The sequence below is a fragment of the Mus musculus genome, chromosome 9 (genome assembly GCF_000001635.26).
Source record: "Mus musculus strain C57BL/6J chromosome 9, GRCm38.p6 C57BL/6J".
Taxonomy (NCBI): domain Eukaryota; kingdom Metazoa; phylum Chordata; class Mammalia; order Rodentia; family Muridae; genus Mus; species Mus musculus.
In genome coordinates, this window is record NC_000075.6 from 117,610,715 (window position 1) to 117,632,463 (window position 21,749).

Below are 21,749 nucleotides of genomic sequence, written 5' to 3' on the forward strand. Positions count from 1 at the left end.
GGTCCACAGGCAGCACAGTCCTTCCTTGGGATACTGAGGTACCAGGAAGACAGGAACGTCAATGCAGAAGATGCCAGTCTACTCGTGACTCGTGACTGTGGACAAAAGTCACAGAGAATTTCTGCTTCAAAGAGCTGTCTGTGTGCAATTAACTTTTCCCAGAGAGATGGAAATAAATGTTTATTCACCTCAAATATGGTGCCACCAGCAGACCAAAATATTTTCCACCAAAGGCCAACTTAGGGCGCCAATGAGTTTATTTGGCTTGTCTACAGAACATGATGACACTCACAGGAGCCTGGCTAAATCCCCCAAAGTCATACCACCAGGAAGTCTTGCCCTAGCACAACTTCCCCATAGCTGCCTAAATAAAATCCTCCCTCAGTGAAGCCTTCTATACTCTAGCATGTCTGGACCCCATGGGACCAAGTGCTGCTAAGTAGACTTACGTATAAATCCATTGGAAGGTTCTGGGGAAGCAGCCAGAATCCCAAGTGAAGGCTGACTGACCCTGTCCTTCCTCTCCTCTGAGGGGACATCAGTAGTTAGCAAGCCCAACCTTAAAAGTCCTTTGTGATCGCCACAGCTGCTTTGATAAGGATGGCCACAGTGTTTGGAGGACAGGCCTCTACCAAAAATTTGTTCAAATGCATATACCAATTCTATCTGCCTAAAAAAATAACCATTCATTTTTCTTTCTCTCACTTTTCTACTTCCTTCCTCCAGCCTCTGGGAATCTACTGACATTGCTCTAGCATCCTTCAGAACATACATGCTGCGCTAGTAAGACATCTGTTAGATATGGACTGTCAGCCTAACTAAACACTTTGATCCTAAGCCCTTGGGGGAACTGGCTTGGAGCCTCGAGTGTCAATGAACACTAATCTCTATTTCAATCCAGCACACATGGTAGCCTCGGAGTTGAAAATTCTAAAGGGGGATTGGTTTGAGATTTTGTTGGTGAGGATTTCTGTTTGTAGACGAGTAACCAACTGTTTGCCACAGTAGGGTTGGCTTAATGTTTTCTGGGGGTGATGTGCCTGTCCCTGACTTTCTCCTGTGATTTTTTTTCACATTTCAGTTTCAAGATAGTGAGTCATCTCGAATAAGAGTTACCACACAAACACACACACACACACACACACACACACACACACACACCTACTTCCCATACTCTTATTCCAGGATGGCTCACTATTTCACAATTGAAATGTGGAAAAAAATCATAAGAGAAAATCAGGGATAGGCACATCACCCCCAGAAAACATTAAGCCAGTCCTACTGTGAGGTAGAAATTTCTGGTTTCTTTGGAGACTCGGTTGTGTCATGTGTTGTTTTCCCGGGAGCTGTCTTCTGAGATGGTTTTGCTGAAGCAGACATGTGGGAGGCTCTTTTGCTGAGAACAGACAAGTGGTGTTTTTCTGGGAGCTGGTTGGAAAGAGGGCATGCGATGTATTGCTAGAGTGGATGCTTAAGAGAACATGTGGTGTTTAGAAAGGGTATAAACATAACCCAACAGACAGTGGACAATACTGTATGATGTTGGTTTGCCTTGCCATTTTTTGCTGATCTTCATTGGGTTTTGCTGATGTTGGTCTTTGCTGATGGCACTGTGGTATTGGTTTGCCTTGCCTTCTTTACTGATCGTTTTTTTTGTTGTGACTTTGTAGAGAGAAATGCACCAAAGAACTTCTGGTGGTGTTCCATCGGCTTTGCTGCTTCCTCAGACTTAGTCCAAATGGCAGAGCCTTGAGGTTTCTTCTGGAGCAAACTGTTGTTGCTGATTTCTGAATGGTGTTTGAAAGTGAATAGAGCTACCTCCGCTCATTTGTGTGAACTGAACTGCTAATATCCTGACAAGGCAGATGGGATTCTCCTTGAACTGTTTCTAAACAGCTCCACACCCTCCTTTGCCCTATTAATCTTTCTTTTCCACTACCTCTGGTGGGTGGTAGGCTAGAAGGGAGGTTAAACCATTTAAGCACACTTACTAAAGCAGGTTTTGAAAAGTATAAGTCTACACTACTCTGCCTAAAAATTAAAACTCAGAATTGTTTTAATTAGCTGAGATTGAAGATTTCCTGGAAAAGTATCTTTGAAAATTTATACAACACACATTGCAGGTATTGCCTTGGTTTTAAATGAACAGACCAAAAAAAAAATTCATTTCTTCTTGAGTGGCAAAGGATTATTGACGACTATTAAAACAGACTAGTCCTGGTACAGTATTGGGTGTGTGCATGCTATGTATGTTTAAACATAGGCACAGATACCAAAGGTCATATGACCTTATAAGGTACATGGAAATGAACCTGGGAATTGTGGTATTTTCTTCCTCTTGTTGATCTGAGACATGGCAACAACTAAGTCATTTCTACTCATCTATAAACTGGGAGGGTTGAACTAAAGTAAAATTTTACATATTTCCAAAGAATATCTGTATTAATGACACACACACAGAGGAAAATGTTAAGTGGGAAATATGTATCCCCAGGTGGCTAATACCATATTTGTTATAATGGGTCCATGAAGCCCAGGATTCTACCGTACTCACTTTCCCCCCTCAAAGCCAGAGGGATCCTCAGAATGACCAGATCTCCCTGGCCACTGGGCACTGAGTTCTATAGGGCTTTTGAAGGCACAAACTCTTGAAAGCTTGAGGAGGGGTGTGTGTGTGTGTTTGTGTGTGTGTGTGTGTTCTGTGGTGAGTGTGTGTGTGTGTGTGTGTGTGTGTGTGTATGTGCAAGCATGCATACATGTATGCATACAGATGTAGGCATATAAGAACATTGTGCATCAGTCAAGGTCAGATGTCTCCCAGCATTACCCTCCACATTACTATTTTGAGATAATCTCTTCCTCAGAATCATAGGAGGTTGTGAGATGCCTGGTGTAAGTGCTAGAGACAGCATTTGAATCTTCTAGAAGATCAGAGATTTCATTTAACTTCTGAGCCATCTCTCCACTGACCTCAAGTTCACTATTTTGGTTAAACTGGCTGGTCAGCAGGCTCCACGAATCTTCCTATCACCATATCCTCAAGGCTGTGTTCCACGTCACCATGCCATGGACAGCTTTTAAGTGCATGTTAGGAATCTAAACGTGGGTCCTCAGGTTGCACAGAAAACACTTTCCTCACTAGGTCATCACCCCAGCAACCAAAGACCCCTGCTTCTAGCCTATAGACACTGACCCAGCCCTTAGAGGCATCAAACTCTTGAGAGTTCCTCCCACCCCTTCCCCCCATATCCCGGGCAACACAGTTTGTTGAGCCCTCCACTCTTACACTACCTTTTCTTACATGGAGAGAAGAAGTGGAAGGACAAGTTCTCTGTGAAAATGTCCCAGACTCTGTGAAAACACTGTAGCAGTTGCCAGATACAGGCAGACACGATAAGTCTCTGAATGGGCCAGTAGGATGCAGGGTAGGCAGGAGAGCATGGCTCTGTCCTATGGTGGGTGAGGACCAGCAACCACCCTGCGTCAGAGACTTTTGACATGATCATCACATCTCAGGACAATGTGCTTTCAAGTGGAAAGCTTTGAAGTCTTCTGTGCAACCAAATAGAATGTCGGGCAAGTGTCTATGATTTTTCTCAAAAATATTCATCTTGCTGATTCTTTTTGGGGACCATAAAAGGCCAAAACAAAACACACTTTGGTTTTTCTCCCTCTGGGTGACTAGGGATCTTACAGTTCTTAAAGTGAAGAACATCTTCACTATTTACACTCTAAAACAAGCAACTGAGTGTTATTAAAATATACTCACACGCATTAAAAACGGAATTACATCTTCCAAGCACAAACTTCCATTCAGAAAAAAAAATTTCAGCATTTGCCTGATCTGATTTATAAGAGAAAAGAAGATGACGTATATTGAGATTAATTAAAAAGACTACGCACCTATGAGATGAACCAGAGGGTGAAGGCAGTGCCACCAATTCACTCCCTGACTGGCTCTCAGGTTCAGTGCCTGAGATCCACGTGGCAGAAGGAGAGACGTGACTCTTGCGAGTTGCGAGTTGTTTGATGACTTTTATACACGGGCATGGTACAGTCACACACCAACAAACATGCACATAACTAAAAAAATAAACGTGATTTTAAGACTAACTTCAAGTGGATGGATTTTGGGTGTGTGGAGAAGTTCTCGCAGACATCAAATCAGATACAGGGAAACACAATGGGCAGACTTAACCTATGGCTAGGAGGAGTGATTTCCGAGAAATTGTGGAAAGGCCGCCCTCTTCAGACATAGTAATTTCATTTTGTTTAAAATTGCTGTGGGTTTTCCTATCTAGGGAACAGCGGAGTTGGGGTAAATGTTTTCAGGTCAGAGCTTTACCTGGGGAAGTACCAAACAGCCATCTGAGGAAAATGCTGTTAAGTGCCTGCAGTTTCCCAGAGCGTGTGCACCGTGCAAGCATTCCACACAGCACTCAGAGCATCCAGGCGAGCTGTAGCATCCTGAGTGGTAATTAATTAATGGAGCTGTCTGGGGCTGAAATGTTTACCTCGGCTGTCACGCACCTAAGTGCATTCAAAAGGACCACCTGAATTCACAATGATTGGCCCCCAAGCCAGTGGAATTTTTAATAGCCGCGGTGAACTCTACTCTCCTCCCACACAACACTCCAGTTGTCTGTTTTATCCCTGTCACTGTGAATGACCCAAAATAACAATTAAGAGCATTCTGTCATCACAGAAGTTTCTGCGCATAGCTTGGGCCATAGAAAGGCAATAATTCTGCTGTCAGTACAATCTCCTTAAAATTCAGTTCAGATGGAGACAGGGCATACAGACAACTGAGCAGACCATTTCATTTGTAACTCGATTTGGTTCCACCCCACACCAGTGATAACTTTTCAATCCCCAAATGCCAAGGAAGGAGACTAACACAGTAAGGTGGATTGGAAGCCACACACACAACCCATGCCATCCAAGTTCAGTTCTTTACAGTCCTTCCCAAACAATCTAGAACCAGACAAGAAGAAACCCATCCAATCAAAACCCTGCCTATTGTATTGTCTTCTGCAGGAAATATCGAAAACGTTTACTTTGTGAGGAAGCCACTTTCATCCTGTAATAACACAGGGGGACATGTGTAGTAGTCTCAGCTGAGCAGAGGTCTCTGGGGAGGAAAATGCGAAACAACAGCTTCTGATAAACAGTTGTTTATAGAAATCAAATGGGTGCTTATAGTAAAATGGTGTGCGCAGCAATGATAACTGTCCATTTACATAATACTTGACATGCATAATATATGCATGCATTTTGCAGACAGGCACAAGAGCCGCAGTGAGATGTTTTGTTTGAGGTGACCGAGCACAGAAGAAATGCATGCCAGTGTCTCTCCTCTGGCCTCTGATATTCAGTTTCATGTATAATTGATCATAATTTTTTGTGATGGTTAAAATAAGAATAAATAAATTATGAGGATTTAAAATATCACCCTTTTGCCGGGAATGGTCGGTTTTTCTCTGAATGGATACTGAACAATTGTCATTTCTTGAAAGCAATTCCAGCAGACAGACAGCTTCTTTGGGCTTTTTGTACTTTCAAATTACCCAGGCCCCAAACTAAAATTAGTAAGGAGCCAGACTTCAAATACAACCTGCCCTTTAGATTTATTCAGGTCTTAAATTTACAGCATTTGGGAAGAAACACCAGTACACCAAGAGTTGTGATGACACAGGACTTGTCACAAAACTCCAGATGGAGTCAAGAGAAGGTCTCTAATGAGACCTGAAGGTCAGAGGCTGGATTGATGGTTCAGCCAATAAGAGTACTGGCTGCTTTTTCAGAGGACAAAGTTTGGTTTCCAGCACCCACATGGTGGTTCTGTAGAACCTATAGCTGACTGTGAGCATTCACTTTTGTGTTTGCTAAGACCTGGCATAGACTCACAAGAGACAGCTATATCAGGATCCTTTCAGCAAAATCTTACTAGTGTATGCAATGGTGTCAGAGTTTGGAGGCTGATTATGGGATGGATCCCAGGATATGGTAGTCTCTAGATGGTCCATCCTTTTGACTCACCTCCAAACTTTGTCTCTGTAACTCCTTCCATGAGTGTTTTGTTCCCAATTCTAAGAAGGGGCAAAGTGTCTACACTTTGGTCTTCATTCTTCTTGAGTTCCATGTGTTTTGCAAAGTGTATCTTGTATCTTGGGTATTCTACATTTCTGGGCTAATATTCAATTATCAGTGAGTATATATCATGTGAGTTCTTTTGTGATTGGGTTACCTCACTCAGGATGATGCCCTCCAGGTCCATCCATTTGCCTAGGAATTTCATAAATTCATTGTTTTTAATAGCTGAGTAGTACTCCATTGTGTAAATGTACCACATTTTCTGTATCCATTCCTCTGTTGAGGGACATCTGGGTTCTTTCCAGCTTCTGGCTATTATAAATAAGGCTGCTATGAACATAGTGGAGCATGTGTCCTTCTTACCAGTTGGAACATCTTCTGTATATATGACCAGGAGAGGTATTGCTGGATCCTCCGGTAGTACTATGTCCAATTTTCTGAGGAACCACCAGACTGATTTCCAGAGTGGTTGTACAAGCTTGCAATCTCACCGACAATGGAGGAATGTTCCTCTTTCTCCACATCCTCGCCAGCATCTGCTGTCACCTGAATTTTTGATCTTAGCCATTCTGACTGGTGTGAGGTGGAATCTCAGGGTTGTTTTGATTTGCATTTCCCTGACAATTAAGGATGCTGAACATTTTTTTTAGGTGCTTCTCACCCATTCTGTATTTCTCAGGTGAGAATTCTTTGTTTAGCTCTGAGCCCCATTTTATAATCAGGTTATTTGATTTTCTGGAGTCCTTCTTCTTGAGTTCTTTATATATATTGGATATTAGTCTCCTATCTGATTTAGGATAGGTAAAGATACTTTACCAATCTGTTGGTGGCCTTTTTGTCTTATTGATGGTGACTTTTGCCTTACAGAAGCTTTGCAATTTTATGAGGTCCCATTTATCGATTCTCAATCTTAGAGCACAAGCCATTGCTGTTCTATTCAGGAATTTTTCCCCTGTGCCCATATCTTCGAGGCTTCCCCCACTTTCTCCTCTATAAGTTTCAGTGTCTCTGGTTTTATGTGGAGTTCCTTGATCCACTTAGATTTGACCTTAGTACAAGGAGATAAGAATGGATCAATTCGCATTCTTCTACATAACTGCCAGTTGTGCAAGCACCATTTGTTGAAAATGCTGTCGTTTTTTTCCCCACTGGATGGTTTTACCTCCCTTGTCGAAGATCAAGTGACCATAGGTGTGTGGGTTCATTTCTGGGTCTCCAATTCTATAGTATTGGTCTACTTGTCTGTCACTATACCAGTACCAAGCAGTTTTTATCACAATTGCTCGTAGTACAGCTGTAGGTCAGGCATGGTGATTCCATCAGAGGTTCTTTTATCCTTGAGAAGAGTTTTTGCTATCCTAGGTTTTTTGTTATTCCAGATGAATTTGCAGATGGCCCTTCCTAATTCGTTGAAGAATTGAGTTGGAATTTTGATGGGGATTGCATTGAATCTGTAAATTGCTTTTGGCAAGATGGCCATTTTTACTATATTGATCCTGCCAATCCATGAGCATGGGAGATCTTTCTATTTTCTGAGATCTTCTTTAATTTCTTTCTTCAGAGACTTGAAGTTCTTATCATTCAGATCTTTCACTTCCTTAGTTAGAGTCACGCCAAGGTATTTTTTATTATTTGTGACTATTGAGAAGGGTGTTATTTCCCTAATTTCTTTCTCAGTCTGTTTATCCTTTGTGTAGAGAAAGGCCATTGACTTGTTTGAGTCAATTTTATATCCAGCTACTTCACTGAAGCTGTTTATCAGGTTTAGGAGTTCTCTGGTGGAATTATTAGGGTCACTTATATATACTATCATATCATCTTCAAAAAGTGATATTTTAACTTCTTCCTTTCCAATTTATATCCCTTTGATTTCCTTTTGTTGTCAAATTGCTCTGGCTAGGACTTCAAGTAGAATGTTGAATAGGTAGGGAGAAAGTGGGCAGCCTTGCCTACTCCTTGATTTTAGTGGAATTGCTTCCAGCTTCTCACCATTTACTTTGATGTTGGCTACTGGTTTGCAGTAGATTGCTTTTATCATGTTTAGGTATGGGTCTTGAATTCCTGATCTTTCCAACTTTTATCATGAATGGGTGTTGGATTTTGTCAAATGATTTCTCCGCATCTAACGAGATGATCATGTGGTTTTTGTCTTTGAGTTTTTTTATATAGTGGATTACATTGATGGATTTCCACATATTAAACCATCCCTGAATCCCTGGAATGAAACCTACTTGGTCAGGATGGATGATTGTTTTGATGTGTTCTTGGATTCGGTTAGTGAGAATTATATTGAGTATTTTTGCATCGCTATTCATGATATTCATAAGGGAAATTGGTCTGAAGTTCTCTATCTTTGTTGGGTCTTTCTGTAGTTTAGGTATTAGAGTGGCTTCATAGAATGAATTGGGTAGAGTACCTTCTACTTCTCTATTTTGTGGAATAGTTTGTGAAGAACTGGAAATAGATCTTCTTTGAAGGTCTGATAGAACTCTACACTAAACCCATCTGGTCCTGGGCTTTTTTTCAGTTGGAAGACTATTAATGACTGCCTCTATTTCTTTAAGGGATATAGGACAATTTAGATCATTAACCTGATCCTGATTTAACTTTGGTACTTGGTATCTGTCTAGAAATTTGTCCATTTCATCCAGGTTTTCCAGTTTTGTTGTGTATAGCCTTTAGTAGAACGATCTGATGGTGTTTTGGATTTCTTCAGGATCTGTTGTTATGTCTCCCTTTTCATTTCTGATTTTGTTAATTAGGATGCTGTCCCTATGCCCTCTAGTGAGTCTGGCTAAGGGTTTATCTATCTTGTTGATTTTTTTCAAAGAACCAGCTCCTTGTTTGGTTGATTCTCTTGTTTCCACTAGGTTGATTTCGCCCCTGAGTTTGATTATTTCCTGCTGTCTACTCCTCTTGGGTGAATTTGCTTCCTTTTGTTCTAGAGCTTTTAGGTATGTTGTCAAGCTGCTAGTGCGTGCTGTCTCTAGTTTCTTTTTGGAGGCACTCAGAGCTATGAATTTTTCTCTTAGAAATGCTTTCATTGTGTCCCATAAGTTTGGGTATGTTGTGGCTTCATTTTCATTAAACTCTAAAAAGTCTTTAATATCTTTCTTTATTCCTTCCTTGACCAATGTATCATTGAGAAGAGTGTTATTCAGTTTCCACATTAATGTTGGCTTTCTATTATTTATGTTGTTATTGAAGATCAGCCTTATTCCATAGTGATCTGATAGGATGCATTGGACAATTTCAATATTTTTGTATCTGTTGAGACCTGTTTTGTGACCAATTATATGGTCAATTTTGGAGAAGGTACCATGAGGTGCTGAAAAGAAGGCATATCCTTTTGTTTCAGGATAAAATGTTCTGTAGATATCTGTTAAGTCCATTTGTTTCATAACTTCTGTTAGTTTCACTGTGTCCCTGTTTAGTTTCTGTTTCACGATCTGTCCATTGATGAAAGTGGTGTGTTGAAATCTCCCATTATTATTGTGTGAGGTACAATGTGTGCTCTGAGCTTTATTAAAGTTTCTTTAATGAATGTGGCTGCCCTTGCATTTGGAGCATAGATATTCAGAATTGAGAGTTCCTCTTGAAAGATTTTATGATGAGTATGAAGTATGAAGTATGAAGTATGAAGTATGAGTATGAGTATGAAGTATGCATATGAGTATGAAGTATGAGGTATGAAGTATGAGTATGAGTATGAAGTGTCTCTTCTTGTCTTTTTTGATAACTTTGGGTTGGAAGTCGATTTTATTAGATATTAGAATGGTTACTCCAGCTTGTTTCTTCAGACCATTTGCTTGGAAAATTGTTTTCCAGCCTTTCATTCTGACGTAGTATCTGTCTTTTTCCCTGAGATGGGTTTCCTGTAAGCAGCAAAATGTTGGGTCCTTTTTATGTAGCCAGTCTGTTAGTCTATATCTTTTTATTGGGGAATTGAGTCCATTGATATTAAGAGATATTAAGGAAAAGTAATTGTTGTTTCCTATGATTTTTGTTGTTAGAGTTGGCATTCTTATGGCTGTCTTCTTTTAGGTTTTTTGAAGGATTACTTTCTTGCTTTTTCTAGAATGTGGTTTCCATCCTTGTATTGGTTTTTTTCTGTTATTGTCCTTTGAAGGGCTGGATTTGTGGAAAGACAATGTGTGAATTTGGTTCTGTCGTGGAATACTTCCCTTTCTCCATTTATGGTAATTGAAAGTTGGGCTGGGTATAGTAGCCTGGGCTGGCATTTGTGTTCTTTTAGTGTCTGTATAACATCTGTCCAGGATCTTCTGGCTTTCATAGTCTCTGGTGGAAAATCTGGTGTAATTCTGATAGGCCTGCCTTTATATGTTACTTGACCTTCTCCCCTTACTGCTTTTAATATTCTATCTTTATTTAGTGCATTTGTTGTTCTGATTATTATGTGTCGGGAGGAATTTCTTTTCTGGTCCAGTCTATTTGGAGTTCTGTAGGCTTCTTGTATCTTCATGAGCATCTCTTTCTTTAGGTTTCGGAAATTTTCTTCTATAATTTTGTTGAAGATATTTGCTGGCCCTTTAAGTTGAAAATCTTCATTCTCATCTATTCCTATTATCCATAGGTTTGGTCTTCTCATTGTGTCCTGGATCTCCTGGATGTTTTGAATTAGGATCTTTTTGCATTTTCCATTTTCTTTGATTGTTGTGCCGATGTTCTCTATGGAATCTTCTGCATCTGACATTCTCTCTTCCATCTCTTGTATTCTGTTGCTGATGCTCACATCTATGGCTCCAGATTTTTTCGTAGGGTTTCTATCTCCAGCGTTGCCTCACTTTGGGTTTTCTTTATTGTGTCTACTTCCCTTTTTAGGTCTAGTATGGTTTTGTTCATTTCCATCACCTGTTTGGATGTGTTTTCCTGTTTTTCTTTAAGGACTTCTACCTGTTTGGTTGTGTTTTCCTGTTTTTCTTTAAGGACTTGTAACTCTTTAGCAGTGTTCTCCTGTATTTCTTTAACTGAGCTATAAAGTCCTTCTTGATGTCCTCTACCATCATCATGAGATATGCTTTTAAACTGGGTCTGGCTTTTTGGGTGTATTGGGGTGCCCAGGACTGACTGAGGTGGGAGTGCTGGGTTCTGATAATGATGAGTCGTCTTGGTTTCTGTTAGTAAGATTCTTAGGTTTGCCTTTTGCCATCTGGTAATCTCTGGAGTTAGTTGTTATAATTGTCTCTGGTTAGAGCTTGTTCCTCTTGTGATTCTGTTAGCCTCTATCAGCAGACCTGGGAGACTAGATCCCTCCTGAGTTCCAGTGGTTAGAGTACTCTCTGCAGGCAAGCTCTCCTCTTGTAGGGAAGGTGCACAGATATCTGGTGTTTGGACCTGCCTCCTGGAAGAAGATGAAGGCCAGAAACAGGGTCTGTCCCAGAAGCTGTTAGCTTCTGTAGTCCATACTCTCATCTGTGCAGACTAGTCTCAGCGGGATCCGGGAAACAAGATGGCTCCCCCAGGTGCTCCGGCAAAGCCCTCCTGGGTGGGGCAGACACCTCTCCTCTGGCAGGGAAGATGCCCAGATGTCTGGAGCCCAAAACAGGGTCTGCCTCAGAAGCTGTGTGGCTTCCACCTGTCCCAGAAGCTGTTAGCTTCTGTATTCCACACTCTCCCCTGCACAGACTAATCTTGGCGGGATCTGGGCAACCACTTCTCTTCCTTTTCTTTTCTTTTCCTTTCCTTTCCTTTCTTTTCTTTTCTTTTCTTTTCTTTTCTTTTCTTTTCTTTTCTTTTCTTTTCTCTCTCTCTCTCTCTCTCTCTCTCTCTCTCTCTCTCTCTCTTTCTTTCTTTCTTCCCCCTCTCTCTTTTCTTTCTTTCTCTTTCCTTCTTTCTCCAGATGAGGTTTTGAAGCACTGTCTTGCTTCTCTTTACCGCTGAGCTCCCTCCCCAAATAATGTCTTCATTATTTGTAATATTCCCCTTTAACAGAGATGTGGGATTGCCACCCTCCATAGAGACTCCACTCTCTATCTGTTCCCCTCAGTGTCCTCTGCTAGTCCTCCTCCTGGGAACATAAACATCTCTCTGATCTCAAGTTCAGGTACACCCTATCAATCTAAAATCAGTCACTCTTTCTCACTGAAACCAGTCGTTGTGGTCTTGTTTACTGACTCTTTAAATACATCCTAGTGGGATGATCATTGGCATCTTTATCAGAAGCTGTGGTGAAAGAAACTTTAAGCCACCAGTTACATGAGACATGAACTCCAGAGGAGCTAGAGGTTGATGATCAGAAAGGACACTGTGACCCTTGTCATCCCTCCAGGGTTAGTTTCTATTAGAAAATACCAGGTAGTAATCAGGCTATCAGCACAGTCCTTTCAAAAGGCTTGGGTTAGGGTGTTAGTTATCAGTTTACTCTAAGATTAAGCATTCCATGTTGGTAGGAAGCTTGTTAAGACACTGGACTTGTAAAAGAGGTTGAACAGCAGGATTCTCTACAGGAAGGCAGGATATTCCACGCCTGAGATACTGAGGAATCTTGTTAAGGTCAGAAGGTAAACAAGACAAACACATCAGGAAGTCCCTGAAACTGACCAGAGTCATCCATACATAATCACATATATGTTGTAAGGACTGCTGAGAGCTTCCTGGTAGAAGCAACTGAGCTGCCTGGAGAGGACACTGTCCAACCTGCTGAGTTGTATTTCGGTTATACAGTGAGCTCCAGGTTCCCATCTTTGGGAGATGTCACCAATGCTGGGATGGGCTTTGGTGATGCAGCTGTTTGTGAGGCATTTCTGCTCCTGAAAGTAACCCCTTACCCATATTCCTATAAGTAACCCCAACAAAAACTCATTGGTTAACCACGTTGGATGTTAGTGATGTCCATGGTTTGGTCTTCATTGATTCCCTATCTGGAGTGGGAAATTGTTGCGAGAAAAAATAAAAAATGAACCTACCAACTCTCCATGGTGCCGGACTATACTTCTGCACTCCTGCCAGCCTGCCAACTCTCAGCAGCTAGCCCTGGCAGCATCTGGCTCGTTTGTCCCAAGAGTCATAGTTCCCTCTCTGCTATAATCCCCTGTAACCAGTGGTCCTAAACTCCAGTAACCAAATAGATCTGCCATCCTCAGGGTTTGATAACACAAAACCCAGTAACCCAGTAAAATTAAAAGACTCTTAAACTTATAGTTAACCAAATTAGATTTATGTATCAATAAAATCACAATTTACAATATGCCAATAAATAATTTCAGAGCTAATTGATAATGATAAAGCTTTAACCCAACATTTCTAACCTTGTGAAATCATAGCTACTTGTGGCTGGAAAATGCCACAGGGGTACACGTCCATGGGCATGATTCTTCTTTCTATCACAAGACACTCTCTGTCTCTGCAACTCTTAGCTCCACCTCCCTTTTCCCTGTCCAATCGCAGACCTCCCACGGCCCTAATGTGATTGGACAGGGCAAATCCTGCAACAGGAAATCCTCTCTAGAATAGTGTCGCACAACACAGGGTGATCACTCAGTACATAAAGTGCTTGCCACACAGCATGAGAACCTGATTCCCATTCTCTGGATCCAGGTGTGGAAAGACACACTTGTAATCGTTGTGATGGTGAGATGGGAGACAGGAACGGTCAGATCTCTTGGTTTTGCTGGGCAGTCAGCTTTTCATAGTGATGAACTACAGACCAATGAGACATCCTGTTTCAAAATACAAAGTGGACAGCTGTTCTGTTCAGGGATACAAGATGGAACAACATCTGAGGATGGTATCTGTCCTCCCCAGGTGCACCTATGCTTGCACACAATAAATGCACAATAAATGGCTCCTGAAATTCCCTCTCCTCACATGCAATTTAACATGCCTTCATTCACATCAGAGTCTCCTCCCCCGGTCAGCATCATAAACTCCTGTTACCATGGCACAGATGCAGGCCATGGGAAAATCTCTCTCATACACACAAGTCATTTTGGTGATTATCTGGCAGAACCAAGAGGAGAAAAAATAGGTCAAGAGCTCACATAGTGTATAGCTGTTTGTCCCACATGAACCAATATTCATAAAAACAAGCAGTGTGTGCAGACAACATGGCAAGTTCCAGGGGTGAGCGTAACCTTCCTAATCCCTTACAGAACCATTAAAGAGAAGGATGTGCACCATGTTCTTCTCCTGGGCCCGACTGGATACTTCCTGGTGTTTAACAAAAGAGTCCATGCTTATAAGTTGCCTTCCCTCAAGGGAAACTTCAGAGCTTTACTGACAGCCATGGTTCTGATTGTGAAGGGACACTTATATCTGGGACACACACAACTCCATCCATTATCCAAGACAGAACTACACCAGTCTGGATGCAAAAAGAAGCCATCCAGCCATGCATGGGAATGACCTACAGGAGGACTCCTTCAGTTCCTAGAACCCATCTTCTACTTTCCCTCTCCTGATCCATCAGTATGCCGGGACTAAGGCTCATGTGTAATGTTGGAATTGGAGCACTGCAGCTCAGATATCTGTAAAGAATATACGTTGATTTTTCTTGCAAAGTTCCCTTTCTCACATTTTCCTTTATCCCTCAGCCATGTGTGTGTGTGTGTTTGTATATGTATGTGTATTGTGTGTGTATGTATGTGTACTGTATGTTTATGTATGTATGTATATGTTTGTGTGTATGTGTGTGTATGTGTATGAGACTATAACGAAAGTATGTGTCTGAGAGTATGTGTCTGAGTGAATGTATATGAGTATGTGTGTGTATGTGCACATGTGTACATATGTTGTGCATGTGTACATGTGTGTGCATGTGTACGTGTATGTATGTATATTTGTGTACATGTGTATATATATACATATGTATATGTATATATACATATGTATACGTATATGTATATGTATATGCATGTGTGTATGTATATGAGAATGCACATGTAGACACCAGATATCAACATTGAGCACTTGGGCACTCTTCACCTTGCATTTGAAGACAGGGCCTCTCATTGGCCTGAGACCTCACTGGTTCTGCTGGAATGGCATGTCAGTGAGCCCAGGGGTCCTCCTGTCTCCACCTCCCCATCCCTGGATCATAAACATGTGTCACTATGCCTGACTTTTAATGTGGGTTCTGAGGATGGGGCTCAGGTCTTTGTGCTTGCTGTGCAATGGAGCCATCTTCCCAGGTCTTTTCTCACATTTCTTAGGAATAGCAGATTCCTTTGAGAAAGTCATGTATCCCCACTACACAAAGCAAGTGTCTTGTTCTCTAATGACCAAGTCTAAACTTTCATTACTAACATTTTAGTCCATCCTTATGTCCTAACATAGAGAAACCATTTATCAGCTGGTACAAGTCTCCCACATCCCAGGACTTCCCTTGGTGGTTCCACTTTCTAATCTCTGGAGGTTCAGTCATATCCATCGCACCAATTCAATTACCTGAGTTGTGCAGTGCTACCTTCCACTGAGACAATGTGACAGGCCCATCCCAAGGGCCTTGCTGGCTGCTTATGTGGCTCACCAATCACTGCACACATTTTCATTGGAGATACATATATATATTATCATATATAACACCATATACACGTTATCAAATATACTTCCATATATACATTATCATATATATTGCTGTATATACATTATCATATATAGTGCCAAATGCACATTATCCTATATAGCACCACATATACATTATCATCTATAGTGCCAGATATATATTATCATATATATGCCATATGCATATTATTATGTATAGTATTGTATACACATTATCATATATAGTGCTATATACATATCATTTATGGTGCATCACATTCCACAGTCATTCTGTCCTGCTATGTTCTATCATATCCTACCATACCAGAGAGTTTTGTCATCCATAAGAAACTCAAACATAAATATGTTTTGTGTTCTTTCAGTTGCCTGGGAGATGAGGAAGTAATTGCAGCTCTCCATTGACTAAATCTTTGGTGGTCGCCTCAAGGCAGCATTAAGCCAAAGATAGGTCCTCATCCCTAGACACTGGTCCTGTACTTCTTTTAGGGATCCAGCCTTTGTTTTTCCAGTAAACTCACAGGTGATAATTTACTCATCTTAGACCACACCTGAGTACTATGAAATTAACTGACGTGGTTAATAAAGATGGCAACTGTGTGGGATTAGAATCTCCATGGAAACCAACCTCTGGGCATGTCTGTGAGGCAGTTTATAGAGAAGGCTGGTTGAAGTGCACAGACTCACCTTATTCCCATTACAGCAGCTGGGGTTCTAGACACAGAGAAAAGGAGAAAGTGGATTGAGCACCATCCTTCATCTCCCCTGCTTCCTGGCTGACCATGCAACGTGACGAACCACCTTGGGCTGCTACTGCCTTGATGCCCTTACCAAAACGGACTGTGCTCCACAACTGTAACCCAAAATGATCCCTTCTTTCCTGGGCTGCATCTTCCATGTATAGCCCTGAGAAAAGAAACTACTACATAAATTCAATGCTTCCCCAAGTCTGTGATTCTGGGAGAAGAGACTTTGGAGACTCTATAGAGACTGATGAGCTAGTTTGGGTGGGACCTGAGCCTCTGCATTTCACACAAGCTCCAGAAGATGGTGATGAAACCCTAACAGTGAGTGGCAAGGAATCCTGTGACCAGTTCACACAATAAAATGAATGCAATTCTTCTTCCTGACTCCAAATTTGCCTCTTTATCCATTATATCCATTATGTCCATTATGTATCCCTGCAAAAGCCCAGATTTTACAACTGCAAAAACAGAGCTCATAATACCCTACAAAACATTACAGCTAGCTGAGTATGTTTTCAGTAGAGTACAGACTTGCCCCATGATTGCCAGACTACCTCAGTGTGCAAGACTTTACCACATCTTAGACATTGAGATCAATTTCTCACTGAACCCAATTTTAAATGAAAAACAAATGCAACCACAAAATGGGCAAGAGATCACTCCATCCCCTTTCACTGAAAGAGGCCCCTAAGCAAGGGCCACAACAGAGACACAACAACGTGCTTCTGATCATTTGAGCATCAAAGCATGATCTGACCTAGTGCAACTTGAAGTCCTGTATAATGCCCTGGATGCCTGCAATAACCTCTCTCCTGGAAAGCTAAGACATTTCCTTACTGAAAGAGAGAGAGAGAGGGGGGGGGGAAGGAGAGAGAGAGGAGGTCATTGAAGAAGTCATGAAAACCCAAAGTTCAAAAGACTAATCTCCAAAATTGGTGGACCTCCATCCTGTTGGTTTCATTGACCTTATTTACATTCTAGGACATTTTACATCATTGTCCAGGATGTAAAAACTGTCAAGAGCTCAGATTCATGCTTTATTCAAAGCATTTCTGATTTTAAAGAGAGGGATGGGAGTACAGTGGTTGGCAAAGCACCACAAGGTCTTATATGCTAGTTGTATTAGGCAGAATTCTCTAGTGAATAAACCTAATAGAATATGTGTGTGCGTCTGTGTGTGTCTATGATGCATTCTTTATGTACAAGAAAGAGGGGTGATTGGATTGGTTCACTTGATTGTCCAACCATGGCTGCCTGAATGAATGCTGGAGATTCTAAGAATCTGGAAGCCCCAGAAGAAAAGAAACAAAGGATGGTTCCTCAACTGCCCATAACTCCAGGTCCATGATATCTGATCACCTCTTCTAGTTTCCTTGGGCAAATGCATTCACATGCATATGCCCACACAGATACACACATACACACACTCTCTCACACACAACTGAAAATAAAACAAAGCTTAAAAAAAAACCCAAAAGACTAACCATTACAAAGGTCATTCAAACAGCCATGAGGCCAGTCACCACATGAACACAGGGAATGGAATAAAAAAGAACTCCTTCTTTATTGTGTGTGTGTGTGTGTGTGTGTGTGTGTATGTGTGTGTGCATGTGTATGTGTGTGTGTGTCTGTCTGTGTGTATGTGTGTGTATATGTGTGGGTGTGTATGTGTGTGTGCATGTGTATGTGTGTGTGTGTGTGTGTGTGTCTGTGTGTATGTGTGTGTATATGGGTGTGTGTGTGTGTGTGTCTGTGTGTGTGTGTGTATGTGTGTGTGTGTGTGTGTGTGTGTTTCACCAGTTTCCAGGGATCCCAAAACTTTCAAACTCTATGTCATTTGAATTTAGGAAGCTGTGAAAGCACAGAGACCTATGAGACCCGAGGACTTCACTGTTAACCTCGCCTTAAATCACTGGACAGGGAGACACAGACCTGAGTCCAGGTATTAGGGAGGGATATGCCTTTAGCAATTCAAAGACTAAAGTGAGAAAACACAGGTTGCCTGACCCTGCCCTTGCTGGTCAATATGGAAGCATCTCTTCTTTGAATGACAGCTAACTCATGAAAGTACAAGGCACTAACTCAGCTCAGACATAACACCCAGAGTGTTCACCCATCAGGAACTCTGACATCAGCCCAGGGTACCCATCAAGAAGGGTTAACATCTTTGATCGCTGATTGTTTTGTTGGCTTAGAAAAATTCCACCCTTTTAAAATAGCTTGTGTTTTCTTTGCTCATGGATTAGTGGCTCTGCTGCAGGTAGCCAAGTGTGTTACTGAACTAGGCCAAGGACCCAGCTGGTGAAATCCTGTTTTAGCATAATTTTAAATCGCCGCATCAACAGAACGCTGCTCTTCTGTTTAAATGACTGAACAATTAGCTGCACTCCGTGGGTACATTTCCAGGCTGAGTTTCAGCCCTTGTGTGAAGCTCATATTGTTGCTGTCCTTATTGATCATCGGTCACACTGAGGCATAAACAGAAGTGGACTGAAGGCCGGGGGCGGGGCAGTGAAATTGAATGGAATTTAAACTCTGACACGCTTTTCTAAAAAAGGACAAAAGGCTTTCTCATATTTGATTACAATGCTAAGACCACACATGACTGACAGACACACTCACACACATTTAGCCTCACCCTCTGGTGTTGCATCTTCCATGCAGCCTGAGGTAGAAATAATGAACCTGCAGAAGGGAGTGACAGATTTTTATCTCTGAGACACTGACCTGAGTGACTCCATTAGCATTGCTCCGAATGAGAAGTCGCCCTCCCTCCATGGGGGAAACAAGGAGGTGTAGGGGAGACAGGATGCTCCGACATGTCCTGTTTCCAGTAGAAACTGGATCCTTCCCCAGATCCAAGGACACGCTGTGCCCTCATCCTTGCGTCCCACCGCAGCAGCCACGCTCAATCTATTTTTGGGCTACTTGCCTGCAACAGAGTAACAACGTCTTGAACAGGAGTCACCTAGCCCCTCTGTGCTTTCATGGAAACATGGGGTGCCTTGTGCCCTGTGCACGGCTCCATTAGCCAGCATTCACTCATTTCCCTTCTGGGGCCCTTTTCTTTATAAGATCAAAGCTAATTGTGCTATGCAGAGATCTGACTTTCTTTTTTTTTTTTTTTTTAAAAATTCTGTTCAGTCGACCCCACCCATGTATATGGAGGTGGGGAAGAGATGGGAGAGCTGTTGGGGGGGGGTGGACTTGGAGTTGGTAAGAAGAAGAAAAATTCAGTGCAGGTACCATCCCTAGTACCTCATTTAACAAAACGAAGACCCATACAGGGGTGGGAAGGTAGCTCTCATCACCAGCGCCCATATAAAAAAAAACAATCTGCATGGGTGGACACTTGTAATCTTGGTGCTGGAAGTAGAGACAAAAGAATCCATGTGTTTAGCTGGCCAGCCCATCTTGCCTGATCAGGGAGTCCTGCAGGTCGCAGTGGGAAACCCTCTTTCCAAAAGGAAGTAGACAGAAGCTGAGGGCTGACACCAAATCTTGGCCTATGCCTTCCACACACAGGACACACAAACACAAGCGAGCACACACCTAAACATGCACACACCTGCACATGCATATCGGTTTTTAAGACACACTAATTTCAGTTTTCGTCTTTATTCAGGTATGTTTCTAAAATTGTAGATAAACTGCTAAGTCAGGGGACTGGGGGAACAATGGTTCCAACCATCCTAGTCACTCGTCATGGGGCTTTGCAGGAACTCGGATGTTTTCGCTGGATACCACCAAAGGGGCAGCCTCTTCATTGGCAAAATGACGATATGCACTTTTCTCTCCTGTAACAATTAAATGTATAATGCCTTGCATATTTACATTATGTCTGACACCTCCAAAAAAAGTCAACAAAGACAGCTTAATTATAACACTAACCTCAACAAAACATTTAAGGAAACTGTGTGTGTGTGTGTGTGTGTGTGTGTGTGTGTGTGTGTGTGTGTGTAAGACAAGATAAAGATTTCATATGCAATTTAGTCCCTAAGCAAGTAAGGCTTGCAGTTGATGCTCAGCCCTTGCTTCAGCTGATACCACAAAGTCCAAGTTTGTTGAGAGTCCATTTGCTCTCCAGCTGTTCCTCGTGGAGTCGCGCATTACCAAGCCGACCTCGGGTTATCAATGCACTTAGTGTGTGAGGACTGACAGCCGAAGCACCATCGGCTAGCAAGAACGTTGTAGACTTCTCCCCAAACCTGCAACTCCTGCATAGCTCCTCACTCAGCAGTAGCAATATTACGGAGGCCACACTGTTAGCAGAGCAGCCTTCTGGGAAAATTATTTTGATTGGATGCTAGTCATTTGAGATGGGATTTTCGAGGGGTTGGAGAGATATCTCTACAGTTAGACTCACTTTTCTTAGAACCTGAGTTCTTTCCCAACACTCAAATACCTGTAACTCCAGCTCCAAGGGATTGGACACCCCAATTTGGTCTCCACGGAGATCTGAACACACATGGCATGCATACATATAAATAAAATGGCAAAAATAGAATATGATTTTATAGATTCTACAAATATGAATATAAAATGGGACTTTTTTGTGTTTTTTTTCCAGAGCTGAGGCCCGAACCCAGGGCTTTGCGCTTGTTAGGCAAGCGCTCTACCACTGAGCTAAATCCTCAACCCCAAAATGGGACTTTTAAAAATTAAAAAAGGAAACTTAAATATAAAATTCAAATGAAATCTAGACCAGTAGAATATACCTCCACAGGCCCCTGTGGTAGGCAGCTGCTGTTCTTCTTTGCCCTAAGGGCTGCTGGGAAATCCTTGGTTTCTATTCAACTCACGACAGCTTGGAAAGAGAGGGTCACTATCCCAAGTTGCCTTTTGTTTCTGTGATAGAACACTGGCTAAAAGCTAGTTGGGAGAGGAAAAGAATTATTTGGCTTCCATTTTTAGGTCATAATCCATCATCAAGGGATGCCAGAGCAGGAGCTCAAGCAGGAACCTGGAGGCAGGAACTGAAGCAGAGACTATAGAGGACCACAGCTTCCTGGCTTGCTCTCTCTGGCTTTTCAGCTTTCCTTATAAAATCCAGGACCATTGCTCAGGTATGACACCACCCACAGTGGCCTCAGGCCTCCTACATCAGTTAACAATCAAGAAAAAGATGCACAGAGCTGCCCACAGGCCAATCTGATGAAGGTAATTTCCCAGTTGACTTCTCTCTTCCCAGCTCACCGTCAAGTTAGCCACCGTAGTCCTTGTCATTACTATTTCATTTGTCAAAGAACACAACATAGCCAATGTATAATGGGAGAAAACAGACATGAGGTTACCTGGAGACAGAGTCAGAGAGACTAACAATGAGAAGCTCAGAGGCGCTTCCCTGGGTGATAGTCCCGATTACAGTGCTGGTCACATGAACACACACAT

At 42.0% G+C, this 21,749-nt stretch overlaps 1 protein-coding gene across 1 annotated transcript in view; it reads right to left on the minus strand.

The window, feature by feature from the left end:
- The window catches only part of Rbms3 (RNA binding motif, single stranded interacting protein), a 1,057,168-nt gene extending 1,037,969 nt beyond the window's left edge, over positions 1 to 19,199 (minus strand). The window contains exon 1 of the mRNA NM_001172121.1: positions 19,086 to 19,199. Within this exon, the coding sequence (NP_001165592.1) occupies positions 19,086 to 19,136 (51 nt within the window). The 5' untranslated portion in view covers positions 19,137 to 19,199. The remainder of the gene's footprint in view (positions 1 to 19,085) is intronic.
- Positions 19,200 to 21,749: the final 2,550 nt, after the last annotated feature.